The sequence below is a fragment of the Enhydra lutris genome, unplaced genomic scaffold (assembly GCF_002288905.1).
Source record: "Enhydra lutris kenyoni isolate GAN:26980312 unplaced genomic scaffold, ASM228890v2 scaffoldscaffold5, whole genome shotgun sequence".
Lineage (NCBI taxonomy): Eukaryota > Metazoa > Chordata > Mammalia > Carnivora > Mustelidae > Enhydra > Enhydra lutris.
In genome coordinates, this window is record NW_019154089.1 from 15739674 (window position 1) to 15759032 (window position 19359).

A 19359-nucleotide genomic window follows, 5' to 3' on the forward strand; every position below is an offset into this window, starting at 1 on the left:
CAACCAAACTGGATGTAATCTCTCCCTAGAAATTCAATGAACCCAGAAAATTAGCAAACCAAAGCACAATTGAAATGAAAGGAGGAGACATGATTCACTGATTCAAAACATGTAATTTTTAAAAATAACTGTAGAATCGCCTAAAGAAATTCAGAGGTCAAAGGTAGAAGGAAGATTTAAGGGTCATACACACAGGGTAACTGAAGCTATAAAAATGGTATATTGGGGCACCAGGGTGGCTCAGTTGGTTAAGCCTCTGCCTTTGGCTTAGGTCAGGATCCCAGGATCCTGAGCTAGAGCCCCAGGTCCAGCTCCCTGCTCTGTGGGGAGCCTGCTTCTCTCTCTGCCTCTGCCTGCCACTCCCCCTGCCTGTGCTTTCTCTCTTTCTGCCAAATAAGTAAATAATTAAATAAATATATTTTTTTTAGATGGGTATGTTATCTCAGAATAAATATGTAAAGAGAGAGCAGAACCAACAATTACTCTCAGGGCAGCATTTGTTATTCAGTGGTAGCAAAAGGGACAATTAAAAAAGACACAAAAAAATATGGTCAGAAAAGCAGAAAGAAAACCATGTCATATCCTTCAGGACACTAAGAAAGAAGAAAAATTGAAAGTAGTAGTAAGATAATATTAAATGTGACAAGTTCAGAAAGAAAAGCGAGCCAGGAAATATAAACAAACAAACAAACCCACAAAAACAAAAACCATGGATCATGGAAAGAGTAGTTTCAATAGCACTATAAATATGGGGCTCAAATGAAGTTTATTAAGTTTCAACAAATATTTAATGAGTGCTTACTATGTGCCAAACACTGGGTTAAAGGAAGGAAACAGGCTGGAATCAGCAATGGGCATACACTAAAGGTTGCAAAAGGTAAGTGTAAAGGGGAAGGAATAAAACCTATATTTTATAACTGTTATATAAATGGATTCTTACCAGAAGATAAGATTTCATCTTGTGTAATTTGAGTCTAGGAACAACATAAAATATACAGAAAATTCAAGTTGGACTCTAGCACTGGTATTCCCATTAATAAATACATATTAAGAAATAAGAATTATAATACATTTCTAAAACAATATTATCAGTTTTTATAATCTGGTTGAAAATTGTAATGCAAAATAATAAATTACAAGGGTACTTGTTTATAACAAGCTATTTCTGGAAAACACAGAATATTATTTTAATTTGCCAAATAAGCTTTATAAGATTACTTGATGGTTAGTAGTAAATATCACAAGAGAATTGACAAGTTCAAGGTATGGCCAGAGCAATATTAGATGTAATCTGTCTATTAAAGTAACTGGATCTGGATTAACACCTAGAACAATATTCAGGGTTTGTGTGCATTGCTCTATCTATTCAAACATCCTTATCACCTAAAAAACCACAGACTACTGTTTTCCTCCTAATCCTCACTTCTGCCTCATTCTCCTTCTTAACTGAATAAATAAAATAGAGTATCACTAATCTGAACATTGGTTTATACGTCCTCATTGCAAACAATTTATGCCATTATTAATGCAATATTACACAAAGAGTAATGAGTTTCCAGTGTAACACTGCTTACAAAATGGCATTCTATTCTAATTATCATCTTATGAAAATGATCTTCACAAAACTCAATTCTGCAGATTTACTGTCAAAATAGTAGCTGTCATTGAGTGATGGTACTAAAAACCTATAAAAGTGTTCAGCATGGTAACATGAATATTAGAACAAGTATGTGAAGGAAAGGAAGTAACTATTATGATCTATCAATTCATGTGGCATTATTAGTTACATAAATTTAATCCAACTTGAGAATCCAGAACTTCCAATTACTTCAATAAGTATACAAGATTACATCTAATTTTGCTCTGCCCACAATATCAATTCAATATTGATGCAGCTTTAGAACCTGGTTTAATTTATGAGTTGTTTTCCAGGAATGAATTCATGACATCAAGGCCATAATTCAAGGGCAGTTTTGTCAAATGCATTAGACTGCAGCATCCATGGAAGGAAGTAACAAAGTGACACAGAATATATCATTTTATATTGCAGTTAAAATGTTTTTCTTCAATATGGATGAGTTTTGTAATTGTATTAAAAAGCTGACATTAAAATTCAGATTTAACAAACAAGTGTGTTCCTTTCGCTCAGTAAATTTAGTCAACATTTACCTTCTATGCCCCTCCACTCACACCTACGCCTGTGGTCTAGTCTATAGCTCAGCTTAAAACGTTTTGTACTTATAATTATGATGAACAGTGATAATATGGTAGCCACATTTCTATAGTCCTGTACACTGAATGTGACCATTAGGAGAAGTACTAGACTAATGTGACCCAAGGGTGACTAAATGGTTAGGGAAGCCAGTCTTCTTTAATACAATCAAAAATTGTGTTAACTTACTTTCACAGGATAGTTGTTGGTATTTCAGCCTGAGTCTATATTTTTCATTTTCTTCAAGCATTCTAGAAATGACTTTGTACACTCTATTCCATACTGAAACCTTAAAAAAGTAAGCAGAGTTAAGGAACACTTAGCAGAGAAGCAGGAATACATTCTGACAGAGGCAACTGGCAGTGACTCAACCGTGTTGCCTGTCAATGGGTATCACTATAAAACAATAACAGCACTTAGAGACCTAAAACTTAAATGTAATTGTTTTCATACAATCAGTCATCTCTTCTGCTAACTTCCTAGCATTTCCTCTCTGTAGTATTTACATTAACTCTCCTGGATGAAGGCAAGATCTATAAAGTCCTACCTAAGTTGTTCCAACACATCCAATTTTGTTTTTAATGGTATTTTTTTGTATTTTCTTGTAGTTTTTAATGTATTTTATTCTAGTTAAGAATTAAACATTTCTCCTAGGACACACCAAAGCAAAAATACCAGACAGTTCTCCAATGAGAACTATGGAAGCAAACAAATCTAGACTCAAATTCTGGCTTTGCCACTTAACAGTTGCTTGACATTGGGAAGTGTTTTACATCTCATCTAATAATAACTTCATATATTGGATTATTAGAATTAGTGAAAAATATGTATAAATATATGAAATATAGATAAAGCACATACCTCAGTATGTGACATATATTAGTTATAAGTAAAAATTGGCTACCGCTCTGTTCTCCTCACCCAAGGGGAATTGGTTCTTGGAAGAAATAGTTCTTAACATAGAGGGAAGATGAGATGTACACTCAAAATACATTTAGGGTGAATCTCCTTGAACGTTATTTTATACGGTGCCTGGGTTGTAACTCATACAGAGTCAAAGTGCAGAAATAATACAATTTTATATGTCATTATCACTAATAGTTTCTTTAAACCAAAGTGTAAAATATATGGTAGAAAACAAAGATTTGTAGAGCTAGTGATCTTGAATATGTTTAAAACACTCAAATTACCATGATATGTGGACAACTAGAGGTGAAAATGGTTCAGCAGTAAAGGCTCATCACTGTTAGCTTTCCTTCTACAAACTAAATGTATATCCCTTGTCTTTAAAAGAGCAATATGACACCAATACAGATATGTTATTCTTTTCTGTTAAATCCATGATTTTCTCTTTATATTATACTATCTATTGAAGTTTGCTATATTCTATGAGACATACATTTTCATGCTTTGAAAAATCTCCCATTACATTTTGATTAAAATGTGTTTATATCTTCAAACACCGGAAGGACTGTTCTCTACAGTTAATAAATATTTCCAAACCCAATTCCATTTCTGCTAAATTAATTCTATTTTCTCACTTCAGTAAATTAAACTTTCAAAAGATGGAACTATTTCTACTGTTGAGTATCTTCACACATTTGTATTTAGAAAGGTTAATCTAAAATTCAAATACTGCTCATTCTCCTTTATAATATACCTTTTTCTTTTTCTTCGCTACTTTGGAAGCTTCTTTCAAAGGGATGGGGAAATCAAACTTTTTAGCTAAATTCTTCTGGGTTAAAGCTAATTTAAAAAAAAAGAGAGAGAGTGAAAAGGTAAAAGATCAAGGCCGGCACATATTTTACAGGATTCACTATCCTGATAACAGGCACAATTATAAATGTCTCTTGAGCTGTCTTTGGGGATTTTTACACTCGTTGGTATATTTCTAGTCACTAGATAATACCAGTTTACAAATTAGCTAGTAATATGCTGGAGGAGAAAACCAAGAAACTACCTTGGAAATGCCTAGGAAATCTCCTTTCTTTACTGATTTGACAGATGAGTCCCAAAAAGTCAGCAACACCAAACAAATACCAGAAGCCACATCTTGACCCAATGCATCTCTATATTCTCCTTTCTTCTCCATTCAACTCCAGACACACATTATGATTTCAACTGTCCCAAATACCTTTGGTTCCTCAAGTGCCGTGTTCTTATACTTCCCAGCATTCACACATGCTGTTCTAGATGGCTAAAACACTCTGTGTACATGCATGCGTGTACGTACACACACACACACCTGCCAGGCAAATTTCTACCTGCTCTTCAAGACTCAGCTCACACCATCACCTCTCTACAGTGCACAGCACTAGCTCCAGGAACACCGAAGTCACATCACTTAGCACACTTTTATATCACATATTTATAATGTGTTTCCTCTATTAGGCTGTGACCTCCCTAAGGGCAAAGCTATGTGTGTCTTTGCCATTTTTCTACCCACACAACCAGACACATAGTAGGTACTAATAAAGGTTTGTCAGAGTGAGTAAGTTTCCTTCCTCTACTCACTAAACCATGCTGCCTTCCCAAATATTAACTGTTAGAAGAAAACCCAAGGGCTTGTGTGTCCAAAGACAAAGTCATAAAACAGTGAGCATGTGCTCCCTGAAAGCCTTTATATTTGTCTGTAATCCACCCACCCAAACCCTTACCCACCTTACCCCTGCCCTACCACTACCACTCTATACCTGGCTTTCTTCCCCCCATTCAATATTTAGCTTTCCAGGAAACTTCTCTGATTTCAGAAAGCACCCTATGCTCAATTACCATGAGATTTTTCATGTTGTTAACTTGGGGAGTGTGTTTTATTCTTTATTAGAGATCCAGTATCTAATACCATACATATTAGATAGGCAATAAGTATTACTTTTGCTAGTGAATTAGAATATGTTCTAAAATGGCATTTCCCGGGCGCCTGGGTGGCTCAGTGGGTTAAAGCCTCTGCCTTCAGCTCGGGTCATGGTCCCAGGGTCCTGGGATCAAGGCCCGCATCGGGCTCTCTGCTCAGCAGGGAGCCTGCTTCCTCCTCTCTCTCTGACTGTCTCTCTGCCTACTTGTGATCTCTCTCTCTGTCAAATAAATAAATAAAATCTTTAAAAAAAATAAAAATAAAAAAAAATAAAATAAAATGGCATTTCCCAATTTGTAAGAAGCGTGCCACTGATTCTGGGTGGGGCACAGACTGGCACTAAAGAACCTTAAATCATACAGTGAGAAACTCAATATCTTTCCCATTATTTTTTAATCTGATTACATCAGGGAGAAAGTCTGAGTTTGGAACTAATATGTCAATATGACTTCAGAGATTAGCTTCTCTCTCTCTATGACTACAGACAACATTTGTTAGACAAGCTATTTGGCTAGAATTTAATAATATTGCTTTGTCTTTATTAGATTGTTTTTAATTAATTTCTATTTGTGGCAAACTGTATAAGTTTGTCACTGAGATAATGATGTAAAGTGTTCTCAAAAGAAATTTAGTTGAGAGGAAAAAATGCAAATATTTAAATAAATATATTAAGTAAATGATAGTGCAGATGATATGGTAGGAAAACAACTCAAGTCTAAGAATCTCTGTTCTTCATATACCCAGATGTACCTTTTTCTCTAAATGCCAACACCTTTGGAATACTGTACTTGCATCATTCTCAAATGTTCTCCATTTTAAGTCTTGCCTAACCTAGACATGACTCCTTGAGGTCAGGATAGGAACCATCAAGTCTACCTGTAATTACTGGGGATCTAAAATATCAAGGAGTATAGAGGATGTAAGAAAGAAAAAAGACAAAATCATTTCTCCTACTTGTTTTGCAAACTTCACTAAGGGGAGCTCCAGCCTACACCAAAGACTTTGTCCCAACTTAATGTTTCCAGTCTTTCTCTAGCCTTCTTTCTACACGGTTTCTACACACTCAAAATATACTCCTACTTCTTCCCTAATCACTCTCTGTTACAGATCTATACACAGGGCTATGCTCACACAATTTTTCCCACCAGTAATTCCCTCCTGGCTCAGCAACATGTGTGACTCTCATGGAGCTTCAATCACCATAAAACCTTCCCTGATTCCCTCACCCTCAAATTATTCACCACTTCCAAAGCAATTATTTGTACTTCCACAAGAGCACTTGTCATCCTCTATTGTATATAAATTATGAATATATCTCCCAAGTTCTGTGAGAATTGATTTATTAGTCTTGCTTGAAATGTTAGAAGAGTTACCTGATTTTCCTGCTCCTGGATTTCTAAACTCCACTACACTTTACAAAAACAACTTCAAGTATATCTTACAGAAGTGTACCTGTCTCTGATCACTTTACTCCACCATTCAAAAATCTTCAGTGACTATGAAATGACAGTCTCCAAGGCATTCTACAATCTGGTCCAAAACTTCGTTTTCATTCATTCAATATTATTCAGGCCTACTATATACTACTCACTGGGATAATCCCCCCCCCCTTTCCTCCAAACCATCTCTGTACATTTATTCTATATCAAACACTGTGCTGGGTACTCTGCATGCATTCTGTACTTCTCCTAGTCTTTGTAGTAACCTGTTGTGGTAAGAACTATTATTCCCATTTTACATATAAGGAAACAGAGAATCAGAGTAGTTAAGTTGGCTAATATTACACTACTAGTAAATGACAGAGCCAAGATTATATCTTTCTGATTTCAAAGCCAATGCTCTTGATAATCTCAACCTTCCACTAGCAATTTCTCCCATTTGTGTCCCTTTATTTCCTACCTTTATGTCTTTCCTTTCCCTAAACTATTAAAGCCTTTGTCAGATCTCTCTTACAGCATTCCTGTCTACTAGCTTATATTCATATTATTCATTTAGAAGTTCCTTGACAGCAGAATATTCTGATTCATCTATGTCACTAGCACCTAATCTAGTTCCCACAGTGTTGAAAGTGTTCAATGTTGTTGAATGGATACATAATTTACCTAATCCCCATAGAGTACGAAGCATAAGTATTTAATAAACATCCCCTTAATATTAATATTAAATATACCAAAAACAGAGTAAAACTTAAGCACTTCTGGCTTGGTTTAAATATAAATCTATGACCCTATTCCTGGTCTCACAAGCACAGCAAGGGGACTCTGAAGTTAATGGCTCCATCGTCTGCCCAGCGGCCTAGCGCATCAACTTCAGAGTTGGCATCAAAACTTCCTTCTCCATATTTTAGTCAGTCATTGATCCTGTGTATTCTATATTGTTGCTGCCTTGGGTGAGACCTTTTATCTTTGCACTGGACTACTGTGATTGTCCTCTAACAGGACTCTGGCCTCCAATCTCTCCCAGCCCAACTCCGTCCTCCATATCAGATCATGTTACCCCTACTACAAAGGAGCAGCAAAAATCCCAAAATTTCAAAACCAAAATTCAGGGCAAACTGCCTTATTGTCTTTTCCCACCTCAGCAGAGAAACCAAGCATAAGAAAGTGATCCTAGGTCTGCACCGCATAAAGTTACAACAACACAACACTGGTTTTATAATCTCAGCTACCCAGTTACTCCTAACTGGCATAGGTGGTGATCTCAAGCACGAATTCATGCGTCCCTTCCATTCCACCCCCCTTTCTTCCAGAAGCTTCTTCATCCACTTTCAGTGTTCTTCACTTTTAATCCACTATCTTGCTGATGGACTATTATTCGTCCTTTGATTTGTGGCACTAAAGCAATATCGGCTCTCAATCAAATCCACTGTATTTTTTCCTGGCTTCTTGCCTAAGCTGTAGAGCTCCTCACCGCCACTACTACCACCACCATCACCATACTCTCTCCTTTTCCTAGAGTAAACCTTTTATCTTGTTTCAACTATTCAAAGAAGCTGGAAACCCAGGGCTAAAGTGTCTTATACTACCCCTGGATTTTTTGATCCTTGGCAGAGGGGCCAGAACAAAACAAAACAAAACAAAAACCTGAGTGCCTTTTAACACTGAGGCCATTAGAGGGGCTTGGAGTCCAAAATCATGGCCCTGCTTAGTATATCTGAAGGCTTCCTGCCACAGCTCATTCTCAGGAGTCAATCAAGTCCCACAGAGTACCATCTTATACATCTAAATTATCAAAGTGAATTTAGTCTGGAAGGCTAACAAACAAAATATTTATACATTCCTCAACTTGGGCTTCAGTCTTGCCTGCCTCCAATTTGCTCTCTCTTATATAGCATGGCCTGAGTAAATCTAACTCTATCACTTCTCTCTTTTTAAAATTTATTTACTTGAGAGAGAGAGAGAGAGAGGAAGAGGAGAAGCAGAAGGAGAGGGGCATGCAGACTCTGTGCAGAGCACAGACCCAATGTGGGGCTCAATCCCACAACCTTGAAGTCATGACTTGAGCTGAAACCAAGAGTCGGTCCATTAACCGACTGAGGAACCAAAGTGCCCCTTACTTCTCTTGTTCAGAAACCTTCAGTTTTGGACTTTCTGAGTCACTGAAGACCATGAGAAATGTAGAGAAGCTGCATTCCCAAAATTTCACACCAAACTTCACATTTTGAAAATTCTACACAAAACCACACCCTCAGCATTACTTGAGGACAGAAAACACTGAAACTGCAAAATAACATTTAAGTAAAATAAGAAAAATCATTCAATTACAGAGCTATGATCCTATATGCTCCAGCTCCACCCAAGCAGGGCTTTGTGGCCACCAGGGAAGAGAAGAGGGACACCAGAAAAAGTACCTGCAGGAGAGCTGCAGCAACCAACAGAAAGATTAAATCCACCCTAAATTTGAAAATACTAAAACAACACCAGACAGATTAGAGCACAAATGACAGAGAAGGGATTTCAATGTGCAATTTAAAAGGCCAGACATCACATAAAGTACTAAGCATGCCATTTAATGGAACTGACTGAGTTTAAAGGGCAAGCTGATTTAAAGGGATAGTCTTCCAATTGCATGGGTTCCAGGGGAGAAAAAGAACAAAACGGAAGGATCATAAATTAGGTCACAAAGAAAACATCAGTAGCATCCGTAAAAATGGAGACCTTACAAACACTCGGATCAAAATGCAACAAAATAGGGACAGCTGGGTGGCTCAGTAGGTTAAGTGTCTGCCTTCGGCTCAGGTCATGATCTCAGGGTCCTGGGATCCAGTACCACATCGGGCTCCTTGCTCAGCAGGAGCCTGCTTCTCCCTTTGTCTGCCACTCCCCCTGCTTGTGCTCTCTGACAAATAAATAAATAAAATCTTTTTTAAAAAATAATTCAGTAAAACAGTGTACTAACGAAAACAAAACAAAAAATTCCCAGACATTAAAAAAAAAAAAAAACCTTGAATCTATTAAGTAACTCTAGAATGAGAAGGGTAATACAAACTGAAATTATAATTTTAAATAATAGTGACAATGGAAACACTGTGTATATAGAATCTATGGGACTTAAAGTAGTTGTTAGAAGAAAATGTATTGCAATAAACACTTATCAAGAAAAAGGAAGAATAAAAATAAATGAATGAAATGTCCTGCTGAAAGAAAAAGTATAAAAAGAACAAAGTAAACAAAAAGAAAGTACATGCAAGGAGATAATAAAGTTTCACCTTTTTTATTTTTTAATGAGAAAAAGACTAGAAAAACAAGTTGTCTCATTAATAAATTGAAATCCTGTTTTTTTAAAAATTAAAACAAAACACTGGCTAACTTGATCAAGAAAAGGGGGGAGTACACATACATACAGAAAAAAAATGACAGGTGGGAAATAACAATTGAAACACAACAAATTTTTTTAAATTATAAGACACTACTTCACGTACTTCTATGCAAACAGATTTAGAAACACAGATGAAACAGATAATTTCCTAGGGAAATATAGATTACCAAAATTCACCCATTAGAATTAGAAAGCTTAAAAAGAGCAATTTCATAGAAGACAGAGAAAAAGTTGTTAAGGAATTATTCCACAAAAAGCACTAGACCCAGATGATTTCACAGAATTCTATAAAACCTTCAAACACCAGATAGTCCCACTGTTCTACAAATTTTTCCAGAGCATTAAAAAGGAAGGAAAACTTTGTAATTCCTTGTATTAAGTAAATATAACTTTAACACCTAAACCAGATGAAGCACAAAGAAAGAAAAACTACAGATCACGATGTAAAATTCTAAACAAATTATTAGCAGAGTTCAAGCTACTTTAAGAAAATAACACATCATAACCAAGTAGGATTTATTGCAAGAATGCAAGGTTGGCTCAATATTGAAAATCCATTTATATTATATACCATACTAATAAATCTAACAGTAAAATGTGTTTATCTCCATAGGTCTGAGAAAGTCTTTGACAAAATTCAATACCCATTTATGATTTAAAAAAAAAACTGAAAAAAATAAAAATTGAGGAATACTTTTTAAGATTTTAAATATGTATGCCTTGGTCCTAAACCAGTACCTTATTTAGTGAGGAATACTAGAGGCATTTCCCCTAAGGTCAGGAATAAGGCAAGGATGCCCACAATCTCCACTACTATTCAACACTGTACATGAGGTCGTAGCTAATGGATGCAGTAAGACAAAACAAATCTACTTCAGGCATAGGAATGGGTAGAAAAAAGAAATGAAATTTTCTCTATTTGCAAATAACATCATCATATACCTGGACAATCAGTATCAATGATAAAACTTACTCTAATAATAAAAGAATGCACTGAAGTGCTAGGATCTAAAGTTAACACACAAAAACCAATACGCTAATCCAAAGAAGATAATCAGGAAAGCTTACATATTGTATGATGCGATTTATATGCGATGTCCAAATCTATCAAGACAAAGTTTAGAATTTGCTTAGCAGTAGGGTTAGGGTTAGGGGTGGGCAGTGAGAGGGAATCCTGAGCGTTAATGGGTACAGGGTATGGTACAAATTACAGGTTTCTCTTTTGGGGTATTATAAATGTTCCAAAATTGAGTATGGTGATGGTCGCACATTTCTGTCAAAAGCACAATTGTGCGCTTTTAATAGGTGAGCTGAATGAACTCTAAAAAAGCACAGGTGGCGGGATAAGCTCTCAAAAAAGAGGAAGGACTTTTCCAGGAAATAGAAATGCTCTGCATCTTCATTGTGGTGGTGTGTTACTAGAGATATAACTTTATCGAACCCCCTCAAAATGTATATAAAACCAATCCTAAATACAGTTGAAAAAAATTTTTTTTTTAAGAGATCAAGAAGTGGGGCTCCTGGGTGGCTCCGCTGACTGAGCTTCTCAGTCTCGATTTCAGCTCAGGTCATGATGTCGGGCTCCTGAGATCTAGCCTCACCGCAGCAGAGTCTACTTTTCCCCTCTGTCTCTCAAGTAAAGAAAAGAAAGAAGATCTAGAACCTTCCTATATACAAACAATAAACAGAGGGGATTACGTTGGAGGAAACCCCATTTACAACAGAAAATCAAACACCTAGGAATAAATTTAACAAAGAAATACACAAAACCTATAGAAAATTTCAAATCTAGAACATTCCGAAAAGACACAAAAGCAGTCTGAACAAATGGAAAGACGTTCCCATTTTTAGAAAGGAAGTGCCTCAGCCTGGTAAAGACGTCAGTCCTCCTTAAGCTAATATATAAATTCAGTGGCCACTAAGAATACCAACAAGCACGCCACGGGCCCCCTCATTGTGTGGGACGCAAGTGGCTCCATCCAGTGACCCTTCCTGTCAGTCTGGCGGATCTTACGTGAGCGGCACGTGCCCTTCGGCGCCCTTTCCAGGACCCGCGTAAAGCCAGAGACAGGTGGGGGGCTCCTGTTTCGCCCCGCACACGCCGCCGGGCTGACAGGAAGCCGAGAGTGGCCGCCCGCGGCCCCGAAGCCGCGGGTGGCGCGGGATTACCGAGGCTGAGCCGGAAGGCTGACAGAACGCTGACGGGAGGCTGAGGCGCCCACCGCTCTGAGACAGAGGCTCGCTCCCGCCCGCCCGTCCGCCGCCCCCTAGGGGCCACCTGCTCGCGCCGCCGGCTGGGGACAGCTCCGCGCTCTCGACGCCGGAGGGGAAGCAGCAGGGGTCCGGGACCTAGGGCGGGGGGCCAGCTCCGCGCCGGCTGGGGCCGCCGCCCACGGCTCCTCAGGGCTGCAGCCGACCCCGCGCCCGGTACTCCCGCGGCCCTGAGCCCGGCGGCTGCCCAGCTGCAACACGCCGCCGCACCGGTACGAGCCGAAGCGTGTCACGTAAACGAAGCGCGCCACGTCCCGCTCGGGCTCCCGGCCGCCCGCCGCCATCGCCGCCCTGGTAGCGGAACCGCCGCGGAGTTTCCTCAGGACCCGCGAAGCGCACCGCCAGGACGCAGAGACGCCGGCGGACTGCCGGGACCGCCCGGCGGGGGCGGGGCCATGGTGCACGTGCGGAGGGGAGGGGCGCGCGCTGCCGCGGGACCGCGGGGCGGGGCGTGAGCAGTAGGTGGGCGGGGCGTCGGCAATGGGGTCCGCGAGGCAGGAGGGACGCCCTGTGGTCAGGGGGCAGACAGCGTCTGGGGTTGACCACGCTGCAGACAGCCGGGGAGCGGGAAGCGTTCGGTTGGGGCGATGGTGGACCAGTCAGCTGGAAAGTGGCTGTGCGGTTTGGGAACGGGATCACTGGGGGTAGAGAGCAGACAATGGGGCACAGTCCTTTGAAGAAATGAGCTGAACCAAGAAGAGGGTGGGAGGAAAGGGAGCAGGCCATTGGGACACCCCTCCCCGTGGCTGGGTATGAGGAAGGTTTCAGAGTGAGCGGCTGACCCTGGATTTGACCAACGTGGAGTGTCGGTCAATGAAGTTGGGGGCCTGGGGGAGGGGAGAGGAGACAGCACCTTTTTGCTGCCAGAGCGTTCCAGCGGGACCCTGGTATATGTTGTGCTGGGCCATCGGCCTGAGGCCAGCTTCTTACTCACACCCACTTGAGGCCTATCATGGTTCCCAGCTGGATTATTTGGGCAAGCTACTTTTCTTCTCTAAGCTTCCAGTTTCCTCAGAAGTAAATTCAGGGTAATTGGGTTGTTAAATCAAAATAAGGCATGTTGGGCATCTGGCACACAGAGAGAGTTCCCTTAGACTTAACTTTCATGTCACCTTTATTGAGTACATACCCTATGAAGTGTATGTGGCAATATCTTTACATTTATACTTTACGGATTTTCCCATAGACCATCCTTTTAAATCCATGCAGCATTTTACAGCAGAGGAACTGAGGCTCCAAAACGAATAACTTCCCTCAAACAGGCAGTGACAGAGACATATTTTCTTAAAATGAATCTTTTTAATTGAATTATCAATACGTGCAGAAAAGTGCACTGAACATCACTATACAGATGGATGAATTTTCACACCCTAAATATATCCATGTAAGATCCACCCAGGTGAAGAAATGGTACACTGCCGAAGCTCGTCATGTTGCCCAGGTCCAATCCCTTTGCTCTCTTCCGATTCAAACAGCATCAGTGAGGTTTGCCCACAGTTCGACTTCCTTCACTCAAGCTATGTTTGTGAGATACAAGTTATTATATGAGTTTCTACATCATTTGATTATAATGCCATTCATTCATCTATTCCGCTGTTGATGGACATTTGGTTGTCTCCAGCCTGAGGCCATCATGAATAGTGCTGCTGGGAACATTAATGTATATCTTTTGATGAACATTTATTAGCAGGTATGTGCTTTAGTGTGGAATTGCTTAGGGTATTCACAGGTTCAGCTTTGGTAGCCACTGACAAACAGGTACCTGAAGGGGTCGTACAAATTTCCACTTCTGCTAGCAAAGCACGCGAATTCCAGTTACTGCACGTGTTCAACACCACTTGGCCTTGTCAGTGGTTTTCATTTTAGCCCTTGTGATGGATATGTGTATTAGGGCTTTCCAGAGAAAGAGAGCCAATAAAGATGTGGGTGTGTGGGTGGGTGGGGGTGTGTGTATGTGTGGAGAGGGAGGGAGAGGTTTTAAGGAATTGGCTTATATGGAGGCTGCCAAGTCCAAAATCTTCAGGATAGGCAGCAGGTTGAAGAACCAGGGAAGAGTTGATGTTGCAGTTCAAGTCTGCAGACCATCTGCTGGCAGAATTCCCCCTTCTTCAAGAGAGGTCGTTCTTTTTCTATTAAGTCCTTCAAGTGATTGGATGAGGTCCAACCATACTATGGAGGGTAATCTGCTGTATTCAAAGTCTACCCATCTAAATGTTAATATCATCAAGAAATACCTTTGCAGAAACATCTACAGTAATGTTTGACCAAATATCTGGGTACTGTGGCCAAGGCAATTTGACATATAAAATTGACCGACACACTGTGGTATTGCTTTCTTATAATTTGCATTTCCTTAATGACTTAGGAAGTTGGGCTTATTGTCTATTTGGATATCATCCTTTGTGTTTAAATCTCTTGTCTAGGTGCGCCTGGGTGGCTCAGTTGGTTAAGCAACTGACCTTGGCTCAGGTCATGGTCCCGGGGTCCTGGGATGTAGCCCCACATTGGGCTCCCTGCTCAGTGGAAAGTCTGCTTCTCCCTCTCCCACTCCCCCTGCTTGTGTTCCCTCTCTGTGTGTCACTCTGTCCAATAAATAAATAAATAAATAAAATCTTATAAATAAATAAAGTAGTCCAATATATCAATATTTTTCTTTAGAATTATACTTTATGAATTTGGTTTAACAAATCTTTGTGTATTCCTGGATATTCTCCTGTTATCTTCTAGAAGCTTTATTGTTTTATCTTCACATTTAAATATTTAATTCACCTGGAATTGATTTTTATGAGTAGTATGATGTAGAGAGTCAAGATTAATTATTTTTTATATGGATATCCAGTCCACTTTGGCTAAAATCTCCAATATAATTTGTGAATACAAATGATGATAGTAAATATCCTTGTCTTATTTCTGATCTCAAAGGGAAGTTTTAGTGTTTTATTATTAAGTATAATATTTGCTGTAAATTTGTTTTTTATCATAATATTTATCAGATTAAGGTAGTTTCCTTCTATTTTGAGTTCAGTTTGGTGTTACATTTTATCCAGTACTTTAGCTATAATCTATTGAGATGACTATATAATTTTACTCCCTTATTCTGTAAATGTGATGAATTGCACTGATCAAATCCTAATGTTAAACCAACCCTCTGCCTGGGATAAATCCTACTTACTTGTGACATAATATCATACTATATGATTGCTATACCTCTAAATATGATTTTTCAAGATTGTTTTCTTTAGACTTTTCACTTCTATGTTCATGAGAGAGAATGGCTTACAACTTCTTATGTATTTGATAGTACTTACTGATGAAGACATCTGGGCATGGGGTTTTCTTTGTAAGAATGTCTTTAGTTGTTATAGGATTATTCAGATTTTCTATTTTTTTTGGGGGGGTCAGTTTAGTAAACTGTGTTCTTCTAGGATTTGTTCGTTCCTTCTATCATTTAAAACTCAGTAACAAAAATTGTTCAAATATTCCTTCATTTATCTCCTTAATGTCTCTAGGAGCATTGGGATATCTCCCTTTTCATTTCTGATATTGATAACTTATGTACGCTTTTTATATGATTTGTTCTCAACAGTAGGTTACCAATTTTATTAATCTGTTCAAAGAATCAACTTTTGACTTTGTCAATTCCCTCTATTATTCACTAATTCTCTTTATAACATCCTAAGATAGATATTTAAATCATTGATGTTGAGACCTTTTTTTCTAATGCAGGTATGTAAAGCTATACATTTTCCTCTGAGCATAGCTTTAGCTGCATGCCACAAGTTTTATATGTGAAATTTTCATTATTCAATTCAAAATATTTTAATTGTAATTTTTTAGGCCTGTGGATTGTGTATAAGCATACTGTTTCATTTCCAAACTTTTGGGAGATTTTCAACTTTGTTATTTATTTTTAGCTTAATTACATAGTGGTCAGTGACCACACTCTGAATGAATTTCAGTCCTTTGAAATTTTCTGAGACTTGCATTAGAATGCAGCATATGTTCTACTTTTGGGAACTGTGTGCAATTGAAAAGTATGTATATGCTGTAATTGTTGGGGCCAGTGTTCTATATATGCCAATTTGATCAAATCTGTGAAGTGTCTTATCTAGGTTTCTTAATTAATGTATCTTGTTGATTTCTTTTTATCTACGTTGTACTTTCAACTAAATTAGGTCAGACTGTTCTATCAGTTACTGACAGAGGTGTGCTGATGATCATCCTCTATAGCTCTGAATTTTTATTTGTTCTTTTAGTTCTGTCAATATTTGCTTAGTATATCTTTAACTGCTATTAGGTGTCTACACATTTAGAATTGTTATATCTCCTGGTAACTTGACCCTTTGATTTTTATGAAAAGTTTCTCTTTATTGCTAATGATACTTCTTGGCATATATTCTGTTGGTTTTTGTTTCATGGTATGTCTTTTTCATTATTTTACTTTCAACCATTCTTCCTTCTTGTGTTTATAATATCTGTTGTAAGCAGCACATAGATTATTTTGGTAATTCTACAATGTATTTTAAGCATTGTGAGACATTAATTTTATTACTGTTTTAAACAGTCAGTATTCATTTTGATTTACTGATTTTGGATGTATTTACCATCTCCATTGTGTTTTTATTCATTCCTACATATCCATTTTTCCAAATGGGATTATCATCCCCCTACCTAGAGGACAACCTTTACATTTTACATCAGTGTGTTGTAATGGTGATGAATTCACTTAGTACTTGTTTCTCTGATGTGTCTTTTTGTAACAATATTTAAAGAACGTTTTTGCTGGGAATCAAATTCAAGGCTGCCAGCCATTTTCTTTCAGCACTTTGAAGAAATTCCATTGTTTCACAATTTCTATATCCTTTGAGAAGTCAACTGTCAGTCATATTACTGCCCCTTTAAAAGTAACACATCTTTTCCCTCTGCTTGCTTTTCAGGTTTTCTTTTTGTCTTTGTTTTTTAGCAGTTTTGTTATGAAATGACTCAGTATGATGGTCTTTGCATCTATCCTGCTTCTTGAATGTGTGCTTTGATATATATCAGATTTGATCAATTCTAGGCTATTCTTTCTTCTGGTATTGCTTCTGTTTCATTCTTTCCCTTTTCCTGTGACCCCACTACATGTTAAATCTTTTTACTCTGCTCCGTTTATCTCTTTTGCTCTTTTCTGTGGTTTCTGTCCTTGTTTCCCTAGATGCTTCTGTCCAGTTCTTTTCTACTCATCTGTAAGCCAATCCACTACTCCTCTTTTCAGTACTATCTAATCCGCTTTCCTCAGGTATCCCAGCTTAAAGCCTAGGGCATTTAGTAGGGCCTCCTTGGGTAACCCTGAACCCTAGGCTACCACTCGTACACTGGGCAGCATCTGTGGGTGGAGGAAAGCTATGGTGTAGAGCCACCTTAGAGCTTTTCTTGTCCCTGGAATCTTGACCCCTTGAGGTCCTCTCACTTCAGCCCAAGCTCTCCAGTCCTTTTGAACAGGTTTATTTCTCCTCTTTAATCCAGTGTTTGATGATTTTATTGGCAGGAGAAACAATGGATCTGATACAAAGTAGTGCCCTCTGGCCACAGCAGGAATGGGGCAGATGCAGGGAACAGAGGAGACCAAGGCTGCTGTACTTCATGGGCGTATTTTGGCCCACCCACATGCAACAAACACGGATTTCACTCTCGCTTCCCCTGTCCCCTGCAGCCCACCCAGTGCTCCACTAGCAGTCAGTGGGGATGGCCACTGACAGGACAACAAGGGGGGATGTCAGGAGAGCCTAGCAGGTGCAAGGAGTTCACAAAGCCAGAAACTTCTCAGAGTTCAGATCTCATCCCAAAGGACCTTCCTGAGAGCAGCCTCCCTGGGTCCCTGTCTCCCTGTCCCTAGTCCCTTCCTTACACATTATCTTCACTGCAATCTGAAAGTATCTAATTTAGTGGCTTACTTCTTGATTGTCACGCCACAAACCCTACAGCTGCTACATGAAAGCAAGGACCTTGACCTTTTTGTTCCCGCAACATGTCCCCAGGCACTTAACACGGTGTCTGACACACACAGGGCATTCCATACTCATGTGTTGTAACTGTAAAGAAATAAGTAAATGAATGATTAGACACATTAGAAAAGGCCACGAACAGAACGAAGTTGCTCAGCTAACATCATCCACCAGGTGGCAGTCACAGCTCCCTTATAAAAAAGAATCTCTCTTTTCCACACCCTTCAAAAAACAACTCAATTTTTATTTTTACCAAGAGTTAGTAGCCTGAATTCAAACCACGACTCTTTCATTTGGGCTTTTTGAAAATAACACTTGGAGAAAATGCATTTCCAGTCCCTTTGCCCTTGTGGAGTGAGTGGCCCTGGCAGCCAGTGTGGGGGGGCAGTGGGGAGGGCGCTGCGTAGAAAGACCGAGAACAGTTGTATAAGATGTCATCTCAGCCCACAAAAGAGATGATTTGCTCCTCCCTCCCTCACCCCTTCGTCAAACAGCTGCAGGAACTGAGAGAAAAACCAACGGATGCATATTCCTAGTCATGAATTTCATTTGGCCAGCCGTAGGCATGGGGACATATGGTCCCCCAAGGAGACAGCCGCAGATGATTGTCAGAAAAAGGCCTTCCCACCTCATCTGTGCCTGAAGTGCTGTTCCTCCACTCTCCCCTGGTTCTGACAAGTCCTTACTGCCGCTTCCACCATGTTCCTGGGAGTATAAAGTGTGGGGATCTGGAACTGACCCTGCTGCTAAGCCAGCCCCAACTTTCAAAAAGCTAACCACAGGGCTTCTTGAGAAAGAAAGGGGCCCAGTCCAATTCTATTTCAGGGGGAAGGAAGCATGAGGGAAGGTACATTTTTTCACATGAAGAAATTATGATATATTTAAAAATGCTTGCTGTAAACAAATAGAGCTTTAACTCCCAAAATACAACATAACAGAATTATGTGTTTCTCAAGAAATTATAGGTGTTCCTTTTTAAGACTGGATTCTTTATGCGTTACAGACGAGGTTGTGATAATGGTGCCCAAGCTTAAATAGGTATGATGGTTCTATTCTCACACCCGTCAGAGGATCTCTATGGCCATTGTTTAATCTCAAGATAATGTCAACTGACTCCATTTTACAGGCCCTTTGTGAATGAGAGAACTTAGGGCCCTGGGGGAATGAATGGATGGGAGGACCCTGCCCTGTGGGGAACGCAGAGGAACTTCTCTAGACTT

General features: G+C 39.3%; 1 protein-coding gene across 1 annotated transcript; it reads right to left on the reverse strand.

Annotated features, from left to right (window-relative positions):
• Window positions 1-954: 954 nt before the first annotated feature.
• LOC111140807 (uncharacterized protein C5orf47-like) lies at window positions 955-12439 on the reverse strand. Its single transcript, XM_022492995.1, has 4 exons — window positions 12163-12439; window positions 3873-3958; window positions 2402-2501; window positions 955-974 (listed from the first exon to the last, which is right to left on the reverse strand). The coding sequence occupies exons 1-4, from the start codon at window positions 12437-12439 to the stop codon at window positions 955-957; spliced, it is 483 nt and encodes a 160-aa protein (XP_022348703.1).
• Between the last annotated feature and the right edge of the window lie 6920 nt (window positions 12440-19359).